The following is a 21,635-nucleotide window of genomic DNA, read 5'->3' as shown; positions in this document are numbered from 1 at the left end:
CAAATTAATCTGTCCACGCTGAATTAAACCCTCTATTTTCCTCAGACTTTCCTTTTTTTGGATTTATCCATGGTTAGCTTACTGGGGGGTCAGAAACTCAAGATTAGCCACTTTCAGACAACAGGGAGAGGCGCGGGGTGTGACGTACTGTAGAGTTGATGAAATATTTGTTCATTTCAGTGTCACAGTATGACATCGATCTCCAAAATAAGAGTAAAAAAAAAAGTAAAAAGAAAGATTTGTTAAAAAAATATATATTTTTTTTTGGCCAGGGAGCGGCAGCTGATTGGCTAAAGAGCCGCGTGCGGTTCCGGAGCCGCAGGTTGCCGACCCCTTGTATAGTCTGATGGCTGTTGGAATGAAGGACTTCCTGTGCCGTTCAGTGCTGCATTTGGGTAGTGTGAGCCTAGCACTGAACATGCTCCTCCTGTCAGCCAAGTCTGTGTATAGTGGGTGGGAGGGGTTTTCCCTGATGGTCTGGAGCTTAGCAAGGCTCCTCCTCTCCGCCACCCACGCTAGGGAGTCCAGCTCCACCCCAACCACGCTACTGGCCTTCCTGACCAGCTTATCCAGCCTGTTTGTGTCCCCTGCTCTCAGTCCGCTGCCCCAGCAGGTCACAGCGTACAAGAAGGCGCCCGCCACCACCGACTCATAGAACATCCTCAACATCCTTGTACAGACATTGAAGGATCTCAGAAATGGAGTTCAGTTCAGTTCAGTTATGCAGAGAAGACTATTCAACCAACGATTAATCATCGTTTTTGGATGAAGGTCTGTCTGGAGGTCTGTGTGCTAACATATGTTGCGAAAACATGACTTAATTTTACAGCCATTTCTACAATAACCAAAGCAGATTTGCTCCTACGTTGGTTGTAAACCATTTCCCCTGTGTACAGTCGATTTCGTTTTCATTCTACATTCGGTTTTGTACCTAATGCTTTGCTGTAAAACATCAAACCTAGACCATATTTTACCATCAACTCCTCTGGCATATTATGGCATGGACACACACAATGGTAGTTTCTCATCTAAATGTCAGTCAATCTAAATTATTCCATTTACTTATTTTGGCAGAACAGAATGACCAAATAACTCCCCTGAAGTTAACATTTGAACTCAATACCTCTCATGGGAAATATTCTACAGATTTGAGACATGTTTAAGAGGCTTTTTGACACTACGAATACCTGCACTAGATAAACTTTCAGCACTGGGGTAAAATAATCGCCAAAAGCAAAAACCTGGGGCCCTGAAAATGTGTCATTCAAATGTGCCAGCTAAATTTCTGTGGTGAAGCACTTTTAAATATCTCTCCAGACCCATTCGTGATTGGCTATAAAGGTGAGAAAATGTACGATTGTGAGCGTGAATAAGAATGTTAAAGATATGAGCGGTGCAGGCTTCTGGGAAAGATTCCTCAAGCTCTGCATTTTAAAGATAACAGTAGATGCATTTGAGATGTCAAACAAACACTTGAATATTTGAGAATGCTGTTTCTACTAATCACCATGATTGTGAAAATTACCATCTCAATTTTCAATGTGTAGAAACTCCATATACGTAGCTTTAAGACATGAAAGGTTTTAGGACTATATGGAGCTTCTTATGGTATATATCTTAGATGTTTCTGGCTGAGCTATTGAAGACAACTTGATATGATTTATCTCATAGAGGGAACATTCAAATGCACACTTCATTATCACCAACATCCACACAGTGATGGCAGGCTAACTAGCTCAGCTTTAAAAAATTATTATAAATTTTGTTTCACCCCAGAAGAGTGAGTTATAAATCTGTTATGACTTTTGTAAGAGTGTGAGGCATCAGGACGCTCCGGCTGTTTCAGCTCTTTGGATGTTGCATTAGTGCAACAAAGTCAAATCTTTCACAATGTCTGTGGGAGGATATTATTATATTCTTTGAGTTGAGGGCGACAGCTTTGTGAGAGCATAGCACAGAGCACACTCTATTTGTGTGTATTACAGGGTAAGGTGTCTCCACGCATATCTGTGTCTGTTTGTTTGCATGTGTGTGTGTGTATGTGTGTGTGTGTGTGTGTGTGTGTGTGTGTGTGTGTGTGTGTGTGTGTGTGTGTGTGTGTGTGTGTGTGTGTGTGTGTGTGTGTGTGTGTGTGTGTGTGTGTGTGTGTTTGTCAAGTGGAGGGTATACGTTCACTGTGAACATGCCTGTGTTTGTTTGTGTACGTGTGTGTGTGTACTTGTTTGCATGTGTATGTGTCTGTGTGCGGGGTGTGCATGAATATTATGAGTGCATTATGAAGATATGTGGTAGGGTCTGTGTGCATGCCTACAGATATGTTCTATATGTGAGTGTGTGTGTGTGTGCGTGCGTGCACACACGTGCAAGTGCGTGGGTGTGTGTGTCACATATGAGTAGTGGGCCTGTCTGTGTCTGTGCCTGCCACTCATCATTAATCCCATCCAGCTGTTTTGCAATCTGTTGTCTCCTTCTGATCATATACACGCAGAGATATTAAATTGCTCTCTCTCAACGCAGTGCTTCCTATCTGGAACACGCACACACGCACGCACGCACGGTCTTTGTCAGGACAAGTGTTTAACATTCACTGTAAAAAATGTATGTTTTTTTCACAGGAAATTAACTGAATTATTTTACAGATTACTTTTGTTTTTCTACTTTAAGTGTAAATGCCATAAAAATACAGTAAATTACCTTTTATCAAAATATTTACCATTAAATAAAGGTTGTAATCTGTAAATGTATTTGATTTTACTGTCATTTGACAGTAAGTATTTGGCAACCATTGATGCCGTTTTCTTGCAGCTTTTTTTCTTACAGTGAAAATTGTTAAAAGGGCTGAGATTCCTCTAAGACAGTCCCCTCTTTAGTCCATTAATCACTCTGTTCTGCATGCATAAGTCCACCAAGACTTTGACGAATAGTCTGGCATTTTTCTTTTTGGAATGTTCTTTCCATCTCTTGTAAGCACTAGATTTAAAGAAGTCCTTCTGCATGACTGCATGTGGGAAACACAGTTTTACAGATGTGTTGATCATATCAACTAGGGATGTCATGGGAGATGTAGTAAATACAACAGTCCTTCCATGTAGGCTAGAAGTTCTAGAACGCCGTGAATTATGACAGTAGCCACTACAGTAACATCATTAAGTCTGCTATAAGCTATTCTCCCTCTCGTGTGTGTGTCTTTATGCAGATCTTTATGCAGTTTTAAAGCTCCTTGGCTTTGTTCTGAATGCACTTTGTTGTAGTTATCCTACAGAGAAAAGAAAATGCACTTGACTTTAATGCACATTTTGTTGTATGCAAAGAGAAAATGTTTAAATTGTACAATCTTTCAGCAGTCAGTCTGGAATTAATGTATGCATTCAAAAGTGCTGAATAAATGTTTTATGGGCCCATAATAGTGATTATTAATATTATTTAAGTTAAGTTTTGCCATAATCATGTCTTTTGCCATAATCAGGTAGCTGAAAAAAAGAAAGAAATACATTATATATATGTTTATATTAATAATTTTCGGCCTTTCGGCATTCGGCCAACTGTTTCCTATTTTCGGTATCGGTTTCGGCCAAGAATTTCCCATTCGGTGCATCCCTAATATCAACTAATCGTTTAGTGGACAAAGTCCAATACAGCTATGTCTTTACATTGAGAATGTCTGTCGGGACAGTCCTCTCCGAATGGGGCTGAGTACAGGGAACAGTATCACTCCTACAGTAGATCAGGGGTTCCCAAAGTGGGGGGGTCGCGAGCCGCCGTGGGGGGGGGGGGGTCGCCAGATGATTTAATTTTTTTTTAAAGAATATATATATTCCATGTCTATAGTTCATTAACGATGCAGCAGCTGATACTGTATCCTGCACACACGCACGCTAAAGCGCGACAGCGATTTGCGACTCCAGATGATAATAATAATAATAATAATAATAATAATAATAATAATAATAATAATAATAAAAGAAGACTTGATGCACATCAATTTGTATGAATGAGTGAGTGTTATAGTATTTCTACCTGTTCTCATTATACCCCCCACATAAAATCCAAAGGATAATTAGCTGGCCAAACATTATCAGTGCGCTCTCAAAATTATAATTAGCCGAAATTATAATATATAGGCTATATCTCGTTGCAAACATCTTACATGTTAAAGCGTCTGCTGAATAATTCTGTTTTGCCTCAATATACAGCATATATATATATATATATTGATGCAATGCTAAACAGAATTATTCAGCAGTGTGTGAGTGTGTGTGTGTGTGTGTATGTGTATGTGTGTGCGTGTGCGTGTGTGTGTGTGTGTGTGTGTGTGTGTGTGTGTGGGAACGTGAACGCGATATCTGCCGACTGCCATGCAAGACTAGGCTATACGGCTGTTGTCAACTCTGAAGTGTTCGACTTTCTGACTCCTCCCCCGGCTGCAATCGTCTACTCTCGCTTGTTTTCGAAGCGAGCCGAAAGTAATCTCAAACTGCCTTAAGGCTTCCTGGGAGTAAGGCTTCTTGAGAGTAAGGCTTCTTGAGAGTTCAAGCTGAAATTGACGTTAAATTGCTCTTACCTGTGGCCGGTGCCGGGATTCCAAAAAAAATATTCCAATTATTTGATTGCCATCTGGTAGATCGTATGTCCATTTGGCCCACGACATAACCCACCACAGCCTAATGAATCGGGGGTCCCAAAAACTATTCAATGTGATCGGGTGAAGGCTTAAGCCCTTGGTCCAGGTTACTAGAAAAGTCCACCCGGAGGAATTTCATCAACGCACAGCCCCCATACACAGAGTCTCAAAGGAAGTGCAACATCGGCCGCATACCACCAGGCGGCGGTATTGGACTTTTGCAATCTCAGACTCATTCCCTATGGTAACACAGGCTCCCTGGATGGATAACGAATGGAAATAATAAATAAATACTTCAAAGAGATTACTATTTTGAGATTACTATTTCGGGACAAATTAAACTGTGGGGAATGAAATGACATTCAGAGTGTTTTTCACTTGTGTGGTCCAGTGCATTTCTGAACAAACACAGGATGTTTTGGAATGCCAGCCATTTTAAGACGTCACATTATGTTCTTCCTGTGTCCCGGGACAGTTCAGTCAGTATCTGTGAACACATTCCGCCCCATGCTGAAGCATCAGAGAGAGAGAACCCTCCAATCGGTGATGTCCCTCCCTGGTATGTAAAACCTGGGGCTGCTCCAGAGACGATGAATGGGGCGGTGACTTTGCGAGGCCATAAACGTTGTGTGAGCTCTTACACCCAAATGAGGTTTATATTCTAGCATCGCTAGAAGGTCTGAACCAGATTTAAAAGAACACGCCAACATTTTGGGAAATTAGCTTACCGTCTTCTCCAGAGAGAGAGAGAGAGACAAGAAGATAGAGACCAGTAAGATAGAGACCAGTTTCCTCTCTGTGCGTTCAGTAGAAAGCTATCTGGCTGCATGTTAGCCTAGCTTAGCACAATGAATGGAAGCGGACACATACGGGTAGCCTTAGTAGGCATTGTCCATATAACACCTCTCCCGAAGGCTAACCGGTCATGTCCGCATCCATTCATTGTGCTAAGCTAGGCTAACATGCAGCCAGATAGCTTTCTACTGAACACACAGAGCAGAGACTGGTATCTATCTTTTTGTCTCTCTCTGGAGAAGACGGTAAGCAAATGTTGGCGTGTTCTTTTAACGGAATCTTAATATAAAACCGTGACAAAGTGCTATTATTGTTCCTGTCAATCCTTGGCATGTATTGCTTATGGTATGTAGAGTGTACAGTACAGTCCACCCAGGGACATCATCATGTGGTCTTAACCGCAGCGTACATTTTTCATAGGCTGAAAGCTGTATTCATTGTAGGCGTAACCAACAGAGCAAGGGAGAGGGTTTTTTGTTTTCTGTCTCTATAGCTGTTTGCACTTGGCTAGCTCTGACTTCACCAGATCATGACAACAATACTGTCTTTGTTGGGGACAACCCAACCTCCACCCACACACAACCTGCCTGGTAGAGTCAACACAGGTGCACAGAGAGAGTTAGAGAGTTGAGAGAGAGAGAGAGAGAGAGAGAGAGAGAGAGAGAGAGAGAGAGAGAGAGAGAGAGAGAGAGAGAGAGAGAGAGAGAGAGAGAGAGAGAGAGAGAGAGAGAGAGAGAGAGAGAGAGAGAGAGAGAGAGAGAGAGAGAGAGAGAGTAGCTAGGTTGGAATAGAGTGAGAGAAACCAAGGGTTATAGAAGACTGGAGGACTGGAGAAGTACATAGAGTTCCTATGCTGTTACTGTTCGCAGTGTTACTACCACATTCCTCATACAGCTGTGTGTGTGTGTGTGTGTGTGTGTGTGTGTGTGTGTGTGTGTGTGTGTGTGTGTGTGTGTGTGTGTGTGTGTGTGTGTGTGTGTGTGTGTGTGTGTGTCTGTGTGTGTGTGTGTGTGTGTGTGTGTGTGTGTGTGTGTGTGTGTGTGTGTGTGTGTGTGTGTGTGTGACCCCCAGAGCAGAACCCCTCATTAACAGGGTATCTATAAATAACCCCGTCACTGTCAACATGTCTGGCTGATGATAGGCAGCCATCTTGAAATCTGTTCACATCCCAGACTTCATTCCCTGTATTGTATTCATACTGTGTTGTATTCATACCAAGTGCAAAGCAGAATGAGGCCTGCTAGAGGGGACACTTTAAACACGTTGTTTGAATTCAACAGATTCCTACACTGAATGACTAAACTATTATTGTGGTTCTCAGACTCAGGCTCCAGGGACTGGTGGAGGTCCCTGGAATGTTGCTGAGTGGTCCTTGCCTGTGCTGGGTAGCTGACATACAGTACTGTAGGCTATGGGTAAATATCTAATAGCTGACTTCAACTAAAGAAATTCTTAGTTGACTAATGTGGTCATTGACTTTGTCGAGTAATCGGTCAAGTCAAGTCAAGAGTTTTATTTGTCACGGCTAAGTATACAGTGAAATGCGGGGGGTCTTGCCCGCAACAATTGTGCATAATACAATAGTAATATATAATAAGGTTATAGCTGATTTAATCAGTAGAGCTGTAAGATGTTGGTTTCCCATGTGCAATCCTATACAATAGCACCTCTTTAAATCTGTGTTTATATTTTTTCTGTAAATAATTCATTTAATATGAAAAAGATTAAATAAGAAATAACAGACCAAACAAACCAATTAATCTGATAATCATAGCCTATGGGGCAGCCATACTGTCTAGTATTAGCTTCAATGTAAATTTGTGTTAATTGAGATGAAAGCAGGACCTGAAGGGGAAATGTCATTGGGACTTATTTATCAATATTTCTGTATGTGTAAAAGGTTGAAAGTTGATAAAATACTGCGCCACAATGGAACCATAATTGAAATGGTTCTAAATGATTTTCCTCTGGGATTTGAAAATACAATGTTCATTCAATCAATCACAGCGCAGGTGATTGATTGAATGAAAATCAATTGTATTAACAGATTGCAGAATGGACCAGAGAAATACTTTCGTCTTGTTTACATCAGGGTCCCCCATTTTCAATTCATCATGAATTGTAAGTAAGGGTGCAACTAGCACCGTGCAATCCATTCTTTGTGGATCTAGCCTCGGTGTCTAAAGGTTGAGATGCACGCTTTCGTGTCAGTACAAGTCCGTTTCCGCGCCATCCTGACTCGTACAGTAGGTTATCTACAGCTCTGAAAATCCCAGAGCACGTCAACCTCGTTCCCTTGGCCATTTGCAATTGACACAAGACACACTTGTTGGTACAAACAGCACCCAGTGGTAGAATTACAAAATATGAATACATGGCGTTGATTGATTGATTGAAAACGTTATTAACAGATTGCAGAATGGGTACAGTACAGTACAGCTCAATACATACAATTGTTAAGGGGATGCAGACCAGAGAAAGACTTTCGTCTTGTTTACATCAGGGTCCCCCATTTTCAATTCATCAGGACATATATGACATACACGACATACAGATAGACAGTACTGCTACATCTATACATTTATGACATACCAGATTTGCAAATACAGTACTGTTGTGATACAAAAAGAGTCCAGTGGCATTCATCCTTCTGCGCTAAAAGGTGTGTTTGGAACTTTAGAGACCACTAGTAGTAGTATAGGCCCTACGTTAGGGACACCATTCCAACACAACAAACGATAAAAACAGATGGTGTTACTTGTTAACAGACTGTTCTTGGTCAGTTTAATTTGTCTTTACAAGAGGTTGATCAACAACACCCACAGGCTGGAGCCATTATGTGAGTTTGCAGGAGATGAAGGCGGAATATTATATTATTTATGCTGCCCAAGTATGAAATGTCAGTACTTTTTTTTTTTTTTTTTATATAAACCTTACAGATGTCTTCCATAAACTCACAGAATTGTGTAAAGTTGCCCAAATAGTGCAAGGAATAGCAATGCATGTCCCCTTTAAAAGAAAGTTGATCGAACTGACCAAAGTTCATTCTGTCTGACAGCGTGGGTCTGTCTCTACAGTACACCTCATTTTACACTAGATCACGGCATTCAGGCTCCTTCAAGTTACGGCACGCTCATGGTGAATTGTACGGTGTTGTCAAAGTAGGATCTGTATGATTAGTATAAAATATACTGTCTGTATCCCCAATCGGTCACCTGCAAGTTTCTATTATTATTACTATTCTGTCTCGATCTGTAAACTTGGTCTGAGGGACCCTGATGTAACAAGACGAAAGTCTTTCTCTGGTCTGCATCCCCTTAACAAGTGTATGTATTGAGCTGTACTGTACTGTACCCATTCTGCAATCTGTTAATCAATCAATCAATCAATCTGACCAAATTCTTCTTTTCTTTCATATTAGTTGCCTATGTTGCCTTGTTGTTGCCAGTATGAACTGTATGGACTGAATAATAATAATAATAATAATAATAATAATAATATAATAATAATAATATAATAATAATAATAATAATAATTAATAATAATAATATAATCCCACTTATATTGTGGGCAGCAGGAGGCCGCACTGCTGTGTCTATAATCTGTGTTGAAACAGTAACAGCTGCCACCGGCACACACTTACAGTTATCCATAAGCGACCTGCAGTCCCAGTTGTCATTCCTGCCGCGGCACTGCTCCCACATGCTGGCGTAGTGCGACTTGGCTTCCTCGTCCTCCACCCAGCCCGAGGTGGCGGCGATGGCGATGATGTCGAACACGATGGCGAAGAGCAGCAGCAGCGGCAGGATCCACCTGCACCGGGGGTACGCGATCCCGCAGCGGAACATGATGACCGACGATCGGTGTCGGTGTCAGGGGCGACAAGAGAGAGCGGTCCGGTGCGACGTTGTTGTGTTCTGTGCGTTTTAATGCGCAAAGTCCACGGTGTTGTTGTTAGTTATAGTCGATGATCCCGGCCTGGCACCTTTTCTCCTGTCGAGATATACTGTACTGTACTGTACAGAAATGCCCCACCGAGTGTGTAATGCGAGCGACTCCTTCACCGTAAACCTGTTTGGGGAGTCGGGAGGGACCTGTATAGGGCTGGGCTTGTTGTACTGAAGGCGGGCTTGGCCCACAGCCGAGGGGGGGGGGGGGGGGGGGGGGGGGGGGCGCGGGAGTCAAGCCCAACCCATTGACTGTTTCATATTACTATGTAACGTGTTAGTCAGAATCAAGCCCAACCCATTGACTGTATCATATTACTATGTGACGTGTTAGTCAGAAATCAAGCACAACCCATTGACTGTTTCATATTACTATGTAATAACGTGTTAGTCAGAAGAATCAAGCCTAACCCATTGACTGTTTCATATTACTACAGTATGTAATAACGTGTTAGTCAGAAGAATCAAGCCTAACCCATTGACTGTTTCATATTACTACAGTATGTAATAACGTGTTAGTCAGAAGAATCAAGCCTAACCCATTGACTGTTTCATATTACTACAGTATGTAATAAACGTGTTAGTCAGAAGAATCAAGCCTAACCCATTGACTGTTTCATATTACTATGTGACGTGTTAGTCAGATCAGAATCAAGCCCGACCCATTCACTGTTTCATATTACTATGTGACGTGTTGTTAGTCAGAATAGTAAAAGCACTCAGTCTCAAAGAACACCTACGGGAGACTGCAATTCGAAACTGGCCCCATACAAATGCCCTAACCCAGTTGTACAGTAAAGACCAAGTATGGCTTTGTCAGTATTCCAATACAGTGTGTGTCCCCCCCCCCCCCTACCCTTTTTCTGGACACTTTGTACCACAAACAGTACTGTATTTGCAAATCTGGTATGTCATAAATGTATATGTAGCAGTACTGTCTATCTGTATGTCGTGTGTGTCATATTATGATGAATTGAAAATGGGGGACCCTGATGTAAACAAGACGAAAGTCTTTCTCTGGCTCAGGGTAGAGCGGGTCGTCCAATGATCGAAGGGTCCATCCCACTGCTGTTGTGTCCTTGGGCAAGACACTTAACCTACTTGCCTCGTATGAATGTGTATGCATGTGAATGAATGTTGGTGGTGGTCGGAGGGGCCGTAGGCGATGATTATTCGCCACGCTTCCGTGAGTCCCACCTCACCCCTGCCCACTTTGACAACCTAGGATGGCTTAGAGTAGACGACAGAGTACAGCAACTTGGGCCTGGTCTACAAGATACACTATACGACTGGGGTGCCCATGTACATGTCAAAATACTTCCCAAAGGTCAGTGAATACCACAACCACTACACCAGAGGAAGCTCAACAAATCATGTTAAACCCAGATTCGGCTCAAACAAGGGACTAAACACGTTTCGCAATTATGCCACAACAATGTGGAACGCCCTACCCAAAGCTGTAAAGGAATGTGAATCCCTGCCCACATGGTTCAGACGCGGCTAGAACAGATCCCATTTCAGCGCTAGCCATATTATTACGCAGGCAGTCGATCAATAATCAAATGTATGGGTATTGGGTAATGGCGGTGAAGTTATTCAACTGGATATGCAACAGGTGTATGGCCACACTGTGTGTGTGTGTGTGTGTGTGTGTGTGTGCGTGCGTGTGCATGTGTGTGTGTGTGTGTGCGTGCGTGTGCGTGTGTGTGTGTGCGTGTGTGTGTGTCTTTGTGCTTCTATCCCTGTGAGGACCAAAACTTCCCAAAAGAGATGCACTAAATCCATTAAGATTAAAACGATTGGGCGGTGCTGAGCCCTGGGGACCAATGCAAGTGCTGTCATTTAGCGTTAGGGGTTAGGTTAGGCACGTAGTTACGGGTTAGTCATTACTCGTCATTATACAGAATGTGAGTGTGTTTAGCAAATGGGGACAGAGTGAGAGGACATGGATGGTAGCAGTTCACTATATCGCCACAGGGCGGCATGCTAACCATTCCTCCAATGCACGGTGGTGATCGGGGGTGGAAGGTAAACTCTGGTTACCCACCTTTTTACCCACCAAAATTCATAGTATTACAGTCAATTGTATATGTATATCATCTCACTCAATACAATATACACAATCATTTAACTATTTGATTTTACAGTGATGAATGAATGAATGAATTTATTCACACACACACACACACACACACACACACACACACACACACACACACACACACACACACACACACACACACACACACACACACACACACACACACACACACACACACACACACACACACACACACACACTAGGGTGACCAGATGCAAAAAGTCCAAAAGTGGGACAACAGTAAGATTTTGGTGGGACAAAGTGGGACAACAGTACGATTTTGGTGGGACAAAGTGGGACAGATAGATAATGTAAATTTTTGTATTAGAATAACTGCCATGGTCTTCACTGAATAGATTTAAATCAAAGGTTAAAGGTTAAATAAAAATAAATACAAATTAAATACCACCTAACATCTGTTTTAAATATTCAAACGTCATCACTTCACAGGAATGTCTTGTGTTTGATATTCCCTGTTAACACAGAACTAGGGAAAACAGTGTAGTATAATACAAAAATAATAATACAAATAAATTGTGTTTCTATATTAGAATAACTGCCATGGTCTTCACCGAATAGATTTAAATCAAAGGTTAAAGGTTACCACAGTCGGCTGACCTGTATGAATGGGAGTGTTGTACTGTGTGATAGACACTTGTTATCTCAGCTGCAGTGACCTTGTCTGTCTGGCTATCATTGTTTGGTTTAAAAAGAAACGTATCCATAGATCTGGATGTTTCTTTTTGGTGAGCCACTTTCAAGTGAGACTCACGTCCACTGTGGCGCTTCAAGTTGTATTCTCCTCCATGCGCAATTGAAAACGAACTATGACACAAAACACAGATAGCCTGCTGCGGATTGCCTGCCATCTGCCTCACCCAGTCATGTGTCGTTTGCCAGTCTTGGTTGTAACTGCAGGTCCGTTTCTTTTTACTGCTTTCCATCTTGAACTAGTTCGCTTGTAATGTTGTTGTGTTTTTTTTTACCAATCAGATTTGCGATATGAGGTAGCGTCACGACTCAGTCTCAGTCACGTCACAAGCAGGCAAGCAGCACGCTAAAGTACTATAACCAATCAGAGCAATGTGTGTGGACAAGAGGCGGGTTGCTACGTTTACTGTCTGTAGGGAGGGGCTTTTAGACGCATGTTTTTTTTGGCTTCGAAAAGAGGGACATCCTCTCAATATGAGGGACGCGGGAAATTTGGTCAAATGGTGGGACAGTACAACCAAAAGGGGGACAGCTGGTCACCCTAACACACACACACACACACACACACACACACACGATACATTACATGTAAGTATCCTCATGTGATATAACAATGTTGCAATTGTGTGCATGTGCCAGGTCTCCCAAGAAGCTATTTAAAGCTTTTGGAGGGAGCCTGAACACAGATATAAACAGAATATAAACAACAAAACAATAAACAAAAAACAAAACAAAACATACAACGTGGGTAGGTTTACACACCTACCTACTAACTGACATATAACAGAGATACATAATACAGACAATTGTATTCCTAAGTTATAATTTTAATTAGAGATATGATTTAAGCAGTTCCTCTTTCAGTGATTTTTTAAATGTTTTAAAGGTTTTAGTCATTTTCAGAGTTTCGTCAAGCTTGTTCCAGATCTGTGGACCCCTGCATGCTATGCTTAGGCTAGCACAATTGAGCCTTCTCCTCTTGCCAAATATAAGATGCTTATTTCTTGTGTTGTGGATGTGCAGTGGTTGGCAGACTGGGACAAGCTCAGACAGTCTGTGATTCATGTTGTTGACAACTTGATACATAATTGATGCGTTTTGATGAATGTTAAATTCAGCGAGCCTCAGGAGACCAAAGCGATGGAAAAGAGGCTTTGAGGGCGCTCTATACCCGGACCATGACAGCACTCGTAGTACCCTCTTTTGTAAGCTTTCTAGTTTCTTGAGATGGCTGGGGTATGTGTTGCACCATATGATATTACAGTAACTAATGAGGGGTTCATACAAGGTTTTGTATAAAGTGAGAAGGGCAGGCAAGGGAAGAAAATTACGTATTTTGCAGAATAAGCCAATATATTTGGACAGTTTAGTTTGTAGATATTTTATGTGGCATTTGAAGTTGAGTGACTCATCGATGACGACCCCCAGGAATTTTGTGGACACCACTCTTGACAGCTCCTTTCCATTTATTTTTATGCACATGTGATGTGTGCGCATCCAATTTGAGTGGAAGACAATAAAGTTTGTTTTGCTGAGATTAAGTGATAATTTGTTGCATTTAAACCAGGTGTCCACTTTTTGTAGTACTGTGTTGAGTAGATCTTGTAGCTCGAGTGGATTTGTATGTGACAGAAACAAATTAGTGTCATCAGCGAATATTACTTTGTGCAGAAGTTCAGATGAGTTGACAAAGTAATTTATATAGAGAATAAATAGTAAAGGCCCTAGAATTGACCCCTGGGGGACCCCATATTTGATGTCCATTTTTATTGATTTGTGATTGTTTATATCGACGTACTGTACTGTTGCCTACCAACAGAACTTTTCCACGTATCAGTAAGATTTCACAGCATCCATCTTAAAGAAGCAGCAGACGTTTCCCTACATTGAAGTTGAACTGCATAGTTCAACAGCTGGATTTTTTTAGTATCACAAACAGTACTGTATTTGAAAATCTGGTATGTCATAAATGTATAGATGTAGCAGTACTGTCTATCTGTATGTCGTGTGTGTCATATGATGAATTGAAAATGGGGGACCCTGATGGAAACAAGACGAAAGTCTTTCTCAGGTCTGCATCCTCTTAACAATTGTATGTATTGAGCTGTACTGTACCCATTCTGCAATCTGTTAATAAACTTTTCAATCAATCAATCAATCAATCAATCAATCAATCAATCAATCACCATGTAAATAGCTACTGAACCAGTTGAGAGTCAGACCCCTTATGCCATAATGGTGTAGAATAGAATATTCCCAAGTAGAATAGTGAAGTCAATGGTGTCAAAGGCCTTTGATAAATCCAAGAAAACGCCCACCCGACAATCACCCTGATCAATGGCATCATGTATTTTTTCAATGAGGTCTAATATTGCCATGTTTGTTGTTCTCTTTTTCCTAAAGCCGTATTGTGAATTGGTGAGTATATTTAGCTTGGTAGTGTATTCGCTTAATCTATTGTACACAACTCTCTCAGGATAGAGCTGGTAACACGGATATTGGACGGTAATTATTAATACTATTTTTGCCACCTGATTTATATATGGTATCAGATTGAAGATTAAAGTTACATTCACTTTGGGGAAATACAAATAAATAATAGGCCTAATTAAAAGAAAAACAATATATATAATAATCATATATATACATGGTTAGTATGGTGACATCAGACCATCATAGTCAGATATGTACGTTTTCTAAAGATGGATTTCAACAGGCAGCAATGAATGGGACGGTGGCCCGTGTGAGTGTGTGTTGGCGTGCCTGTGTGAGTGTGTGTTGACGTGCCTGTGTGTTGGTGTGCCTGTGAGTGTGTGTTGACGTGCCTGTGTGTTGGCGTGCCTGTGTGTTGACGTGCCCGTGTGAGTGTGTGTTGGCGTGCCTGTGTGAGTGTGTGTTGGCGTGCCTGTGTGAGTGTGTGTTGGCGTGCCTGTGTGTTGGTGTGCCTGTGAGTGTGTGTTGACGTGCCTGTGTTGGTGTGCCCATGTGAGTGTGTGTTGGCGTGCCTGTGTGAGTGTGTGTTTTGGCGTGCCTGTGTGTTGGTGTGCCTGTGTGAGTGTGTGTTGACGTGCCTGTGTTGGTGTGCCTGTGTGAGTGTGTGTTGGCGTGCCTGTGTGAGTGTGTGTTGACGTGCCTGTGTGAGTGTGTGTTGGTGTGCCCATGTGAGTGTGTGTTGGCGTGCCTGTGTGTTGGTGTGCCTGTGTGAGTGTGTGTTGGCGTGAGTGTGTGTTGACGTGCCCGTGTGAGTGTGTGTTGGCGTGCCTGTGTGAGTGTGTGTTGGCGTGCCTGTGTGAGTGTGTGTTGGCATGTCCGTGAGTGTGTGTTGGCGTGTGAATGTGTGCCTGTTTGAGTGTGTGCCTGTGTGAGTGTGTGTTGCCTGTGTGAGTGTGTGTTGGTGTGCCTGTGTGTGTGTGTGTGTTGGTGTGCCTGTGTGTGTGTGTTGGCGTGCCTGTGTGTGTTGGTGTGAGTGTGTGCTGGTGTGAGTGTGTGCTGTGTGAGTGTGTGCTGGTGTGAGTGTGTGCTGGTGTGAGTGTGTGTTGGTGTGCCTGTGTGTGTTGGTGTGAGTGTGTGCTGGTGTGAGTGTGTGCTGTGTGAGTGTGTGCTGGTGTGTGTGTGTGTTGGCGTGCCTGTGTGTGTTGGTGTGAGTGTGTGCTGGTGTGAGTGTGTGCTGTGTGCTGGTGTGAGTGTGTGTTGGTGTGAGTGTGTGCTTGTGTGAGTGTGTGCTGGTGTGAGTGTGTGTTGGCATGCCTGTGTGAGTGTGTGTTGGTGTGCCTGTGTGTGCTGGTGTGTGCCTGTGTGAGTGCGCACACACACACACACACACACACACACACACACACACACACACACACACACACACACACACACACACACACACACATTACATTTGACCATTTGTCATTTGGTGGGTACTTCTATCTACTCTAAACCACTTTACCATACCATCATCTTATTATCAGTGGTCCCAGTGGGAATGGAACCCCTAACCCTGGCAGTGGTTGCCGTGCTCTAGTCTAGCCAATGAGTAGACACACACACAAACACACAACATTCACATTATTCTAACATTGAGAGGAACAGAATAAAAGCCTTTTGAATGAGCAGAGGGCTCCCTCTGGTGGTGCCATGAAGGAGCCAAACAAATGATCCCATGTGAATAAAATGAACTCTAAAATGAAACATCCTCCATCTGTATGTGACACTTTATTTTCTATTACTACTGCCATACAAGTAAAATAAATAAAATACTATTATCAGCTATCCCAGTGGCCCTCAACCCTTTGATTGGCAACAACCTCTTACAAAATATTTCAACACTTTTTCTACCCTTTCCTCGGAATTCCATTCTGGACTCGTAGAGCAATATAGGCATAGATATCTATCTATGAATATAGGTACCGGCAGCCATTGTTTCCTCACCATTAGAACGTTGAGTTCTCAGAGTCCTAGTGGATTTGATCGTACTCATACCACCTCAGGGGTCAAAATATATTAGGCCCGATCCATAATCCAAGCGCAAAGAAAATGGTGGCCATGGAATGGAGACATGTTTTAATTATCTAATTGATTGACTGAGCTCTTAAAGGAACGCGCCAACATTTTGGAAAATTAGCTTATCGTCTTCTCCAGAGAGAGAGAGACAAGAAGATAGATACCAGTTTCCTCTCTGTGCGTTCAGTAGGATGCTATCTGGCTGCACGTTAGCCTAGCTTAGCACAATGAATGGAAGCGGACAGTAACGGTTAGCCTACGGGAGAGGTGTTTAGTTGGACAATGCCTAGGCTAACCGGCACTGTCCGCTTCCATAGCCAGAACCAGGGGTGCGTTGGTCATGGGACGGGGTGGCACGGCGTGCAACCGGTCTGTGAGCAGTAGCACGTGCACGCAAATGCACGGATGTGCACGCGCGTGCACACAATAATGCGCTGCACTCGATTGATGCGCCAACTCGCCAAGTACCCGCCTGGCTACTTTGCATAACAATAGCTCAGGTCGTCAGGTTTGTTCAAATACGTTCTCACGCGAGGGAACATTTATGCGCATGTGCGGGAGCGCGCGCACGCGCCCGGGAGCGTGCGTGCACGTGGCGTCATTAAAACACAGTGCAACCAGGTATGAAATCACCAACGCACCACTGGCCAGAACCCAGATGCAGACACCTGCACCCCATCCTGTACTTAGGAGAGAGAGAGAGAGAGAGTAGCTAGGTCAGAATAGAGTGAGAAAAACCAAGGGTTATAGAAGACTGGAGGCTTGGAGGTGCATGACAGCATGTGTGTGTTCGCTGCATAACTATGTTGCAATGTGTGCTACGAATAAAGACTTCTTCAAGTCCAGTTGAATCTTAATCACACACACACACTATCTCTCCCTCTCTCTGTTTCTCTTACTACCCCCCACACACATAATCACATACACATAGCCTTCACTAGACATATCTATCTACACACACTATCTCCCCCCTCTCACTCTCTCAACTTGTACACACACACACACACACACACACACACAGCCTTCTCATAGTGGATACTCTCTCTCTCTTTCTAACACACACACACACACACACACACACACATATGTGACATATGTGCTGTTGCTTTTTCTGACCACTCACCTATTGTTTTCTCCATTAAAATCCCCTGCTCTGCTATTTCCCCTCATGTACCTACAAAAAAATCCTGCACGTTTACCTCTGACACTGCTGCCCACTTTTCTGAAGCATTCTCCAGCTCCCCAATTTGTGTCCTAAATGCAAACAGTGTCCCAAATATCGATGACTATCTCTCCATGTTCAACGAGTCATGCACCGATATTTTAAATACTGTAGCACCTTTTTAAACTAAACGCATAAAACCCCATATGGCTAGCCATAACACTGACGAAGGAATAAGAATTCCGAAACATGTTTGTTTCCACTTCAGGCTGCTATTAAATACTTGAACCTGAGAGTGCTGGTCCAGCTTCCCTGCTTCTTTTTATATATCACTTTACGAGATTTCAGCACCCAGTGTCGGATTTTGAGAGCGCGGTCTAACTTGACATTCAACTTAGTCATAACAAATTCAAACAAACCCCAGGCCCTGTTCAAAGTCCTAAACTCCCTCACCAACCCATGTGCCACCCCCTCTGTCGTACCTTCATTAGCTCTATGTGAAGGCTTCCAACACTTCTTCATCAGCAAAGTCTCTGCCCTTAGATCTCTCTCCCCCTTGCAGAGACAGTTTGCCCCGGTCTCCCTTTCCGATGCCATTAAACACCTGCGACCAACAAATTGCCCCTCAGACGCACTCCCCTCGCGCATCCTAAAGGAAGTACCCGACCCTGTCCTCCTCACATTATTACCCCTACTAAACGCCTGCCTCAGCACTGGATGTGTCCCGGCTGCCTTCAAGCATGCTGTGGTCCAGCCCCGGATAAAGAAGCCCAACCTCGATCCCTCTGTCTTCGCCAATTTTAGACCCATCTCACAACTACCATTTTTATCAAAAATCCTGGAGCGCATAGTCTACATACAGCTACAATCATTCCTTGAACACAACAACATCCATGATAAATTCCAATCTGGCTTTAAACCACGACACAGCACTGAAACGGCCCTCCTCCGTGTCTTAAACAACCTGATTTCAGCTGCTGATGCAAGAAACTCATCCCTACTACTACTCCTTGACCTCTCAGCCGCCTTTGATACGGTAGATCACCACATCCTTTTAGCTCGCCTCGAGCATTATGTAGGCCTTAGGGGCCCCGTCTTAGACTGGTTCCGGTCCTACCTGAGTAATAGGACCTTCTCTGTCCAACTCGGTGACCTCACTTCCTCTGTGGCCCCCCTCACCTGCGGGGTGCCCCAAGGCTCGATATTGGGTCCCACTCTCTTCCTCCTATATATACTCCCCCTAGGCCAGATCTTGGCAAAACACAATATCTCATTCCATTGCTTCGCCGATGACGTGCAGGTTTACCTCCCCTTAAAGCCCACCCAAGGGAAGACGTCAATAGAACCACTGCTTGACTGCCTGGCAGAAATCAAGTGCTGGATGTCCGAAAACTCCCTGACATTGAACGAAGGGAAAACCGAGGTCATTGTTTTTAATAGTGCCCCCCCGGCCCCCCTCATTGACGCACTTGGTCCCCTGGGTCCAAACCTCTCCACCTCTGTCAGGAACCTCGGGGTCATCTTCGACAGCAATTTTAAATTCGACAAACAGGTCAGCGCCGTAGTTAAAAACAGTTTTTACCATCTTAGACTCCTGGCGAAGACAAAGACATACCTCTCCCAAAGTAACCTAGAGACGGTGATACATGCCTTTGTCACCACTCGCCTCGACTACTGCAATGCTCTGTACACGGGCATCGACAAATCCCTCCTCCGCCGCCTACAACTGGTGCAGAACGCAGCCGCGCGCCTCCTCACCAAAACACGAACACATCAGCCCAGTTTTGGCCTCGCTCCACTGGCTGCCTGTTAGCTTTAGGATCGATTTTAAATTAGCCCTAAATGTTTTTAAATCATTAAATGGCACGGCTCCTCCCTATCTGTCCGAGCCCTTGCACTGCCACACCCCCCACCGATCCCTCAGATCAGCTGACCAGCTGCTATTGGTGGTGCCCAGAACCAGGCTCAAGACTAGGGGAGACAGAGCTTTCTCCACCGCAGCGCCTAGACTGAGGAACAGCCTCCCCCTCAGCGTACGGACCGCCCAGACTGTGCAGGTTTTTAAATCACTCTTGAAAACCTACCTGTTCTCCTTGGCCTTCCCCCCTACTTAATCACCACTAGACCCCTGGCCCTTCTATCCTCTTTGTTTTACTGTGTCCTACCAGTTTTTATTGCTTTCATTGCTTTATTATGTTTTTAATCTTATATCTTGCACCATATTGTTTTGTTTTTGTTGCTTTCATTGCTTTACTATGTTTTTAATCTTATACCTTGCATCACATTATTTTGTTTTTATCAACTTGCTTGTGAAGCACTTTGGTGCCAGCTGCCGCTGCCTGGAAATGTGCTATATAAATAAAACTGACTTGACTTGACACACACACATACACACGCACACACACACGCACCTTTCAGGTCTCTCCAAGTTGCAACATGTAATTCTGTCAGTAAACCCCTATCCTTAATAGTAAACTTTAGTAAATTAGTAAACTATCCATAATCAAAGACTCTGTGAATAATCTGGTCAAATGATTCCACATCACCAGGTAATGGAGTCACCAGGAGTAAATGCTTGTCCTCCCCTCTTTGAGCGTGTTTGGTAGGAGTGGCGCTTCCTGTCCGTTACCTGCCCGTCTTTGTTTCAGTGTAGTCCTTTGTCCAGTGTAGTCTTTTGTAAAACAGGAAGCTTGAGCACAGTAGATTAGTGATACAGTATATTTCTGGCCTGACAATTATGTAGAGCTGGCTGTGAGCTAATTTTGCTCAATGGTAAACCAACCCTTCTATAAATACAGGAGTCTATATAATAATTGTATTATTGAGGACGATTTCAACCCCCCCCCCCCCAATTGTTTCAATTAATTAATAAAATAAAATGATTTATTTTATATAATAATAATAATAATAATAATAATAATAATAATAATAATAATAATAATAATAATAATAATAATAATAATAATAATAATAATAATAATAATAATAAAAACAAATATTATTGGTGCCACTACAACCACCAACTGAATTTGATCACATAATGGTTAGTATGGTGACATCAGGTGACCCCTCCTTCAGTTCCACAGTATTCCATGTACATCAAATGCGGAGTACACAGTAGTTAGTGGGATGATGTCAGAGTCAGATATGTAGACGTTTTCTGAAGCTGGATTGCAACAGGCAGCAATGAATGAGACGGTGACCATGTGAGTCTGTGTTGGTGTGAGTGTGTGTTGGTGTGAGTGTGTGTTGGTGTGAGTGTGTGTTGGTGTGAGTGTGTGTTGGTGTGAGTGTGTGCTGGTGTGAGTGTGTGTTGGTGTGAGTGTGCTGGTCTGAGTGTGTGTTGGTGTGAGTGTGTGCTGGTGTGAGTGTGCTGGTGTGAGTGTGTGTTGGCATGCCTGTGTGAGTGTGTGCTGGTCTGAGTGTGTGTTGGTGTGAGTGTGCTGGTGTGAGTGTGTGTTGGCATGCCTGTGTGAGTGTATGTTGGTGTGCCTGTGTGTGTGTGCTGGTGTGAGTGTGTGTTGGTGTGAGTGTGTGTTGGTGTGAGTGTGTGCTGGTGTGAGTGTGTTGGTGTGACTGTGTGTTGGCGTGCCTGTGTGCTGGTGTGAGTGTGTGTTGGTGTGAGTGTGTGTTGGTGTGAGTGTGTGACTGTGTATTGGTGTGCTGGTGTGAGCGTGTGTTGGCGTGCCCACACACACATTTGACATTTTTAACTGCTTTATTTGAGTCCATAAATTAAAGGGTACATACAGTACAAAATATTTCAGAGGTTCGTTCAACAGTTTTCTAAGGACTCAGATAATGAAT

At 43.3% G+C, this 21,635-nt stretch overlaps 1 protein-coding gene across 1 annotated transcript in view; it reads right to left on the bottom strand.

Annotated features, from left to right (window-relative positions):
• The window catches only part of perp (p53 apoptosis effector related to pmp22), a 24,273-nt gene extending 14,790 nt beyond the window's left edge, over positions 1–9,483 (bottom strand). Inside the window, 1 exon segment of the mRNA XM_084322203.1 lies at positions 9,060–9,483. Within this exon segment, the coding sequence (XP_084178329.1) occupies positions 9,060–9,264 (205 nt within the window). The 5' untranslated portion in view covers positions 9,265–9,483.
• Positions 9,484–21,635: the final 12,152 nt, after the last annotated feature.

The sequence above is a fragment of the Notolepis coatsorum genome (assembly GCF_963971535.1).
Source record: "Notolepis coatsorum genome assembly, chromosome: 9".
Taxonomy (NCBI): domain Eukaryota; kingdom Metazoa; phylum Chordata; class Actinopteri; order Aulopiformes; family Paralepididae; genus Notolepis; species Notolepis coatsorum.
This window is presented reverse-complemented; position numbering and strand designations above follow the sequence as displayed.